This window comes from Carassius carassius, chromosome 15, assembly GCF_963082965.1.
Source record: "Carassius carassius chromosome 15, fCarCar2.1, whole genome shotgun sequence".
NCBI lineage: Eukaryota > Metazoa > Chordata > Actinopteri > Cypriniformes > Cyprinidae > Carassius > Carassius carassius.
The window spans coordinates 33671202-33680649 of record NC_081769.1 but is presented as its reverse complement, the minus strand read 5'-3'; the positions used below and the strand labels follow the sequence as shown (position 1 = coordinate 33680649).

Genomic DNA, 9448 nt, shown 5'->3' with positions numbered 1-9448 from the left:
TTTACTGCACTTTGTTATTTTTCTCGTGATTTTGCTAAAGCAGAAATCAGCATAAATAAAGTAAACTTAAAAATTTTTTTTGCATTATTATTTATTTTATTATTTAATTATTAAAATAAAAAATTTTTATGGATGATCATATATTTGCCAAAACATAACTCTTGTTTTTTATGTTATGTTTTTGTTTATTATTATTATTATTATTATGTACCGTATTTTTTTTAATCCTAATAAAAATAACCCAACTGCAGTTAAGATTAATTGGAACACAATAAAAAAAAAATTGGTTATCTGTTTTTGCACTTTAAGTCTTCATATTAGTTATATAATAATTTCTGTAACACGTTGCATTCTACTGTAATGATAAACATAATATAAAGAAAACTAAAGTGTATTTTTTTCTGTTGAAAACTTTAATACAATAGTTACAGAATAATAATGCAGAGCTCTGTGTAAAAACAGTCATTGTTTCAGCAGACGGACGTCTCAGTAGTGCGCATCACGGTTCAGCGGTGTCTGTACTTCAGGCTGGTGCCAGGTTGACGCCGCAGCACTTCATCGCCTTTATCAATGTCTTTAGGTTCATCATAAACTGTGGAGATGTGAAAGTCTTTTCTGGGCTTTTTAAGTGGAAGGTATGAGCTGAGCTTCTCTCCGTGATACCTGCAATATTACAAAATAAAACGAATCAGTCATAAAAAGCGAGTAGAAATCATTCAATGAGCATTTAAAGTTCTCACACCTTTTGACCAATATTTTTCCATGATTTTTACTGTATAGAGATGAATCTAAAAAGAGCAATATCTTGGCTATCAAATATTTTAGAACGGGGCATGAAGGAATAAAATGTATATTCACTATAGAATTATTAGTTTCTGTTATGTTTCTATTGTAAACTGTGATGCACAGCTGAATTTTCAGCATCGTTGTTTCACATGATTTTCAGAAATCATTCTAGAATGATGATTTGCTGCTCAAGAAACATTTCTGATTATTATCAATATTGAAAACAGTTGTGCTGCTCAATATCTTTGTAGAAACTGAGATGTATTACCATTAAATTGTTAGGGGTGTACGTGTGTGTGTTTAATAGAAGTTCATGTTTTTCTTCATTAATTTTGCATTAAAATGTGACAGTAAAGACATTTCTAATGTTACAAAAGATTTCTATTTGAAATAAGCGCATTCTTTTGAGCTTCCTATTCATCTGTGAATCCTGAAAAACACAATGTATATTACAGTCCCACAAAAGTATTCAGCAGCACAACTGTTTCACACACTGGTTCTGAATCCAGATGAACAGCAGAGAATCCTCCATGAACTCCTGACTCACCCGAAGCCTCTCTTACAGTTGGGATGCTGGCCTTCGTTCTCCAGTGCTTCCGACATTCCCCTCTGGCTGTTCCCGAGCCCTTCTCCCTCCCTCCAGCCCTGCTTCTCCATCACACGCCGGCCCACTCCCTACAACACACACACACACACAGATCAGCTTTGTTTTAATTACTGACAAAAAGTGAAAACTTAAAATATATTTAAAAAAATATACACATTAAAATCATACAATTATAAAATGGTAAATCTTAATTTATGAAAAACACATTAACTAAAAAAAAAATCTTAACTTTTCAAAAGTTCGAAAAAAGATGATAAAATGGTGACATAAAATCAAAATGTATGAACAATAGGTGTTTTGGTTTAAAAAATGTGAAAGTAAATAAAATATACCAAATCTTACAGTGAATAAAAGGGGTTTTGAACTGAGAAATCAAATTTCTCTTGATCTTTTGACTTGTAAGAGGTCGCTGTACTCTAAAAACATCCTTTAGGTTTTAGAACTCAAATCTTTCTCATTATTCTAAAAACAGCTGATATTGAAGGCAGTCTGCCAAATCGACAAACTTGTGGAATGTTCTACTCTTGGATATAATAGTGTGGATAAACACCGCCTCAGCAAAAGATCGACATCACTGCCTGTTTAGCCCCGCCCACCAACTCTAAGTCGTGGCCTGGTGGTTAGAGAATCGGACTCCCAATCGAAGGGTTGTGGGTTCGAGTCCCGGGCCGGCAGGAATTGTGGGTGGGGGGAGTGCATGTACAGTTCTCTCTCCACCTTCAATACCACAACTGAGGTGCCCTTGAGCAAGGCACCGAACCCCCAACTGCTCCCCGGGCGCCGCAGCATAAAAAATGGCTGCCCACTGCTCCGGGTGTGTGTTCACAGTGTGTGTGTGTGTTCACTGCTCTGTGTGTGTGCACTTCGGATGGGTTAAATGCAGAGCACAAATTCTGAGTATGGGTCACCATACTTGGCCGAATGTCACTTCCCTTCACTTCAACTCTACATCACCGACTGTTTAGCCCCGCCCACCAACTCTACATCCCTGTCTGTTTAGCCCCGCCCACCAACTCTACATCACTGCCTGTTTAGCTCCACCTACTGATTCCACATCATTCCCCGTTTAGCTCCGCCCACTAACTATACATCACTACCTGTTTAGCTCCACCCGCCGATTCTAAATCACTGCCTGGTTTGCTCCGCCCACTAACTCCACATCACTACCTGTTTAGCCCCGCCAACCAACTCTACATCACTGCCTGTTTAGCTCCACACACCAACTCTAGTCACCACATCAAGTCACCACTCTTTACATAGCACTTTTTACAATGCGGACTGTGTCAGAACAGAACAAATATAAAACAAAGTCAGTTCTTGACCCCTTTCAAAAATGTCCAAACCTTTGTAAAGCGCTCAAAGCTGCCGATTTTCTGCTGGCGTCCCGGCAGACCCTCCAGACCGTCCCGCAGCCTCCTCTCAGAGCGCATGCGCACATAATCTCTGGAGTCCATATCTCCTCCGTCTGAGGAGAAACACACACAGTCACACTCATGTCTGATGCTGCTCTTCTGTCACAGCGCTCACAATGATCTGATCATGAACCTGTGTCATAGTAGACGCTCATATCCACGTCCCAGTCGTCTGCTGTTTGCTCATCGAAATCTGTGGAAAAAAAAAGAGAAAAGAGGAGCAATATTATTGAATACATGCTGGCATTTATGAGAGCACACTGATAATCTTTCCTATTCAGGGCCGTTTTAAACTTGTCAGCTCGGCAAAATTATTAGTATTATTTTATTTTTTTTAAATCAATAAGAAATGTGTTTAAAATTCAAAAATTAACCTATAGTGTTTTGTTTATATTACTGTGAAGTTTATTAACCAAAGTTATATTAATATTTGAATTGTTTACTGTATTTATAAGCATTCCTGAAAACATATAAATGATAAATGCAAAAATAAAATGATATAATAAAATAAGATATAAACCCTATATATATATATATATATATATATATATAAATATATATCAAATAAAACAAATCTTAATTTCAGATATCAAATTTATAATTGTTAATATTAATTATACATTTAATATTGTACATTTAAAATTTTTTTAAAAAAAAATATATATAAAATGTAAATAAACAAATCATACCTTACTTTATGAAAAAAAAATATTTAGAACTAAATAACAGTAATAAAAATATGAAGAAAAAGTTTTTCAAATAATATTTTTTTAATAATAATAATAGATATTACTTATTTATTAAAACATAATAAATATGTATAAAAATTATAAATATTCATACATAATAATTAAAAAACTACAATACAACCACAAAAAAAAGCTTAGTTCATGAAAAACTTTATATTTTTGTGATGGGAACCAATTAAAATATTGGCATGGCATTTAGATCTGCACTACTGGACCAACAGAAACCTTTCAGTATGAACTCAAAATAGCTGTTTCTACCTCCTTCCTCCTCCTGCCAGAACTGAGCGTCTGTGTAGAAGACGAGGCCCGATCCGCCCTTCTCCCACTTGAGCTCGATCTCCTCCTCAAACAGCCTCTCTTTAGAGCGCTCCTGACTGGTGACGTCATCGTGGAGGGCCTCGTGACGCTCCCACTCCTCACAGCGGTCATCGTCCTGCCCAAAACACAGAAATCATACAGAACCTGCACCAAACACAGTTCATCCAGAACCAAAAACATCCTAAAGCCCCTTCACATCAGTCTTCAGAGCACAAGGTCATATTAGGTTATTTTTTTCATGTTTTAAATTATTTAATCTAATTTTCATGTTTGCAATTATTTACATTATTATTTACAATTTGGTAAAAGATGACTTCAATAACTTCGTGGAAAAATTCATCATTCTAGAATGAGCGAGGTGATTTTGTTGGGAAGTGTATGTGCATAAAAAATTATTTAATAAATGAATCAATTTAATGCAGTATCTATCCTTTAATACATGAAAAATAAAAAACAAACAAATAAATAAATAAACAGGAAAAGTGTTCAAATTAGAGATGCACGATATATCGGCCACCATATCGGTATCGGCCGATAAATGTAAATTTTTCTGTTATCGTTATCGAACCGATAATAGTATTTCACCGATATCTTAGAGCCGATAAATAATGCATTATTTCCTGCAGAGACACTTCAGATACGCACTGTTCAGCATGATGGTTTTTAATTGCTTGAAATATCATTGGAATCACTTTGAAAAGGAAAAACTGTGAATATTATATTATAATGAGATTATTATCTACTGAAAAATAACGTAACAAAACATTTGTTTGCCCGTGTTTTAGGGTGTTGTTAAGAGAAGAGCGCATTTAAGTTAATGCACAGTTAAGATCGCTTGTGCATTTACAGTCCTTCGTGCAATTGTACTTTGTAATATTGTGTTTATTTTATGCATATAAATCAGATTTTTCTCATATAGAATGCATTTGGTTAAACTATATATATATATATAAAAAACGTTATGAATGTTCCTCAGAGGCTGCGATTCACAGCATGTCAATTATGCAGTGATGCGCTATGAAATTGTTTCGAAGCAAATTAATTGTAATATTAATTTAATAATAAAAGTAACCTAATAATAATAGCCAGAAAATAACAGGCCTATATTAATTGGAAATGCCAAATACTTTTAATAATGACAATATTTAATGATTAATATCTCTGGCTATATTCCTTACATGATTGTCCTCTTTCAATACACTGCATCATCTTATGGACTTATTTATTTATTTTTACCAGTAAGTAATGTTGTCCAGTAACTTGCTTCCATTATTAAAGCATTATTTTATTTATTTGTAAGGCTGCTTTACGTTTGATTTTTGCTGAAGTGTTTAATGCCTTGTAATGGTGAGAGTTTTTTGGCAATCAGGCTCTCAATAATTATGTAAAAATGTGGATTTAGATTTATCGGCCAACATATCGGTTATCGGCGTTCATATTTAAAGAATCATCGGTATCGGCCAAAATGTTCATATCGGTGCATCACTAGTTCAAATAAATAAAATTAAATAAAAAATTGAAATGCATTATTTTATGGCTGAACAATTAAATAAGAAACAAGAAAAAATGTAAAGCGTTCACACTTTGGTTTGTTCTTTACAGAAACTCTCTTTCAGATATGATATTTCATAGGCTACATTCCCACTGTTTCTGATCCATTCAATATGACTATAAAATTATAATAATGGATTAATAAATTAGGTTTTACATAAATTAATTTGATAAATTATATAAATTCCAATAATAAAATGATAAATCTTTATTTAAAAACCTTACTTTATTTTAATTTAATTGCAGCCTGTGCTATATGACAACCACACAAAGCCATATCGCAACATAAATGTGATTATTTTATCATGCAGCCCTAACTCACATCATCAGGGTCGGACAGCTCCTCTTCACTTCCTGATTCCTGTGACTCTTCATTGACAAGTGGAGAACTGGGCGGGTCCTTTTCATCGGTCTCTGAGCTTGTGGGCGTGTCCTTATCTACCGTATATGTGCTTGTGGGCGTGTCCTGATCTACCGTCTGTGAGCTTGTGGGCATGTCCATATCAACTCTCTGTGAGCTTGTGGGCGTGTCGTTATCTTCTCTCTGTGAGCTTGTGGGCGTGTGCTTATCTTCTCTCTGTGAGCTTGTGGGCGTGTGCTTATCTTCTCTCTGTGAGCTTGTGGGCGTGTGCTTATCTTCTCTCTGTGAGCTTGTGGGCGTGTCCCTATCTTCTCTCTGTGAGCTTGTGGGCGTGTGCTTATCTTCTCTCTGTGAGCTTGTGGGCGTGTCCTTATCTACCATCTGTGAGCTTGTGGGCGTGTCCTTATCTACCGTCTGTGAGCTTGTGGGCATGTCCTTATCTTCTCTCTGTGAGCTTGTGGGCGTGTGCTTATCTTCTCTCTGTGAGCTTGTGGGTGTGTCTTTATCTTCTCTCTTTGAGCTTGTGGGCGTGTCCTTATCCTCTCTCTGTGAGCTTGTGGGCGTGTCCTTATCCTCTCTCTGTGAGCTTGTGGGCGTGTCCTTATCTTCTCTCTGTGAGCTTGTGGGTGTGTCCTTATCTTCTCTTTGTGAACTTGTGGGCGTGTCCTTGTCTTCTCTCTGTGAACTTGTGGGCGTGTCCTTGTCTTCTCTCTTTGAGCTTGTGGGTGTGTCTTTATCTTCTCTCTTTGAGCTTGTGGGCGTGTCCTTATCTTCTCTCTGTGAGCTTGTGGGCGTGTCCTTATCTTCTCTCTGTGAGCTTGTGGGCGTGTCCTTATCTTCTCTCTGTGAGCTTGTGGGCGTGTCCTTATCTTCTCTTTGTGAACTTGTGGGCGTGTCCTTATCCTCTCTCTGTAAACTTGTGGGCTTGTCCTTATCTTCTCTCTGTGAGCTTGTGGGCTTGTACAGGCGGCCGGGCCTCGAGATCTCGACTCCTCCGGCGGTGAAGACGCTCTCCTGCGAGGGGCTCACAATGGCCGTGTTGTGATACATGTAGGGCACGTTCCCGTAGCGGCGACTCGAGCCCGTCTTGGGGAACGTGAGCCCTAGTTTGCGGATGAGCCGCGGCGGCAGACGGCAGGATTGGATGAGCTCCAGGAAAACACTGACAGGGGTGCCAACGTTCCCGGCCGGCATGAGGGAGGGCGGATTGAGCTCCGGCAGGCCCTTGAGGTCCGACAGTGTGAAGTGCTCTGATTGGGCAACGTGCCGTCTCATCTCGGCCTTCGTCTTGTACGGGAATGAATCATGCTCTATAAACACAGATAAAATATGATGATTATAAAACAACATGGACCTTGGTAAGACAGGTGTTAGTTTACATGACATCTTACTTAATCTTTCAGAGTGTGATGTGACCAGGTGATGACCCTTGACCTTTACCCATAATTCCCATTTTCTCTTTGAAATGTATTAGTTCATATTGTATCAGACGGTTCCATGTTCACCCTTCAACACCTTCACAAAACATTTAGAAAAACCTGAAATAGCCATATAGTCTCATATATTCACCACATTTTAAACAATGTTTTCACAGATTTGGATGTATATAATTTATATAATTATAATTCATGGATCATGCATAAAATCATATATTTTAATTCATAAGAAAAAATATTTATTATTTAAATGTTTCTATACAATTTTTTTTAAATGTATACATAAAATGTAAATCCTAAATGATAAAAAATTTAATTTATAATTGTTCATTTTACTTATAAAATGATGAATATTGATGAAAAACGCAAAATATTGATGTAAACAGAAAATAAAGAACAATTTATGAATTAGTAATTAATAAAAATTATATTTATATAGCATATATATACATTTTTATTTATCTAACTGTATCAAAATTTACGTTTTTTTTATTATATGATATTCAAACGTAAACTAAATGATAAAAAATTATATTTATTTGACTGAATAACAAAATATATGTTAAATCTTAACTTATGAACACATTTTAATTATGAAAAATAGATAAATTAATCTTAATTTATAAAGTGAAGAAATGCATATACATTCTTTTACATTTTAATAAAAATAATTACAAATGTAACAATAAATGATAAATCTTAACATGTAAAAAGTACTTATAGTTATTTATTTGTGTTGTGTTTGGGCCAGTAAAAATATTTAAAGAGAAAGCAGAAATATGAACAACTGCTATTTATCAATTATATTTTTTTTATATGACTGAATAACAAAATACATAAATGTAAACACTACATATTAAATCTTAACTTATGAACACATTTTAATTACGAAAAAATCCTTTTAATTTTCAGTGTTTAAATAAAAAGTGAAGCTGAAGTAAAATGTTAATAAAAAATACAAAATGTAACAATAAATTATACATTCTTAACATATACAAAGTACATATATTTATTTATTTGTGTGGTGTCTGGGCCAGTAAATATTTAAAGGGAAAGCAGAAATATGAACAACTGCTATTTATATTCGAGCTGTGGGACTTTTATTTTAGGAGCGCACTCACCGGCCTGCTCCGATACTCTGACTCTCCGGATCAAACACTTTCTCCTCAGCCAGTTTCCTTTAGAGTCGATCCAGTGGTTCCCCAAATACATCGTCACGAACCTGTCAGATTCCCGAGAGCGAACTGATACCACACAACAACAAGTCTTCCCCTCCGCGCTCCTCTCGCGAGATCCGTTATTGTCCGCGGCCTGCAAGCGAAGCTCCGGTCGATGGCGGTAATGGAAACACGCGAACCCTTTACTCTCGACAAACTGACTGAAATAGTTCCTCAGCTCTGCGGATCGGAACTGAGCGGGAATGTTGTTTACAACGAAAAACGTCACCTCTTCTGACGCCGCCATACTTCAGACTGCGAACCCGTGATCCACATCCGGCTCTGAGACACGCAAAGCGGAAGTTGTTACAAAATAAAAGCATGACATAACGTACAGTACTGAAATGAAAACATAAAGGTGTAGAAAGTTAAAATGTGACCCCAGGAGCACAAAACCAATCATAACGGTCAGTTTTTGAAATTGAGATTTATGCATCATCTGAAAGCTGAATAAATCATCTTTTCATTGGATAATATTTGTCTGAGATACAACTATTTGAAAATCTGGAATCTGAGGGAGCAAAAAAATCTAAATATTGAGAAAATCACCTTTAAAGTTGTTCAGATGAAGTTCAAAAATTAGGTGTTGATATATTTACGATAGGAGAATTACAACATGTTACTGGACACGTTATGTTCTATTAAAATAAAACATTGGAAACATTTTATTTGCGAGTTCTCAAATTTTTGTAACACAGTGTATTGATAAATACTATTAAAAAGTTACATATTAAAAATACCATAGAATTAAATCTGAAATAAATATGGTATTTTTTTTGCCAAGACACTTACCCAAATGGGCTTTAATTGCATTTCTCAAGGTATACATTTTGATTAAAAATGTAAATAAAATTAATCTACATTTATTATTATGATGTTTGACAAGAAAATAAAGTGAATAAACCTCTTTGCCATCAGGTATAGTGCATTGTGTCACGGTTCAAGGAAGACAAAATGCTTAACATGATCAGAAAATACAGCAATAAATGACTTCCCAAAAAAAAGGAACAC

At 35.6% G+C, this 9448-nt stretch overlaps 1 protein-coding gene across 2 annotated transcripts; it reads right to left on the bottom strand.

Moving 5' to 3' along the window:
• Positions 1–394: 394 nt before the first annotated feature.
• Positions 395–8728, bottom strand: gpatch3 (G patch domain containing 3). 2 transcript variants are annotated; one of them, XM_059568584.1, is made up of 8 exons: positions 8342–8728; positions 6371–7094; positions 5746–5845; positions 3813–3987; positions 2939–2998; positions 2737–2858; positions 1334–1461; positions 395–663 (listed from the first exon to the last, which is right to left on the bottom strand). In XM_059568584.1, the coding sequence occupies exons 1-8, from the start codon at positions 8682–8684 to the stop codon at positions 507–509; spliced, it is 1809 nt and encodes a 602-aa protein (XP_059424567.1). In that variant the 5' UTR covers positions 8685–8728; the 3' UTR covers positions 395–506. The 2 variants fall into 2 exon arrangements, with proteins under 2 accessions (XP_059424567.1, XP_059424568.1); XM_059568585.1 differs by having other exon boundaries at positions 5746–6088; positions 6749–7094.
• Positions 8729–9448: the final 720 nt, after the last annotated feature.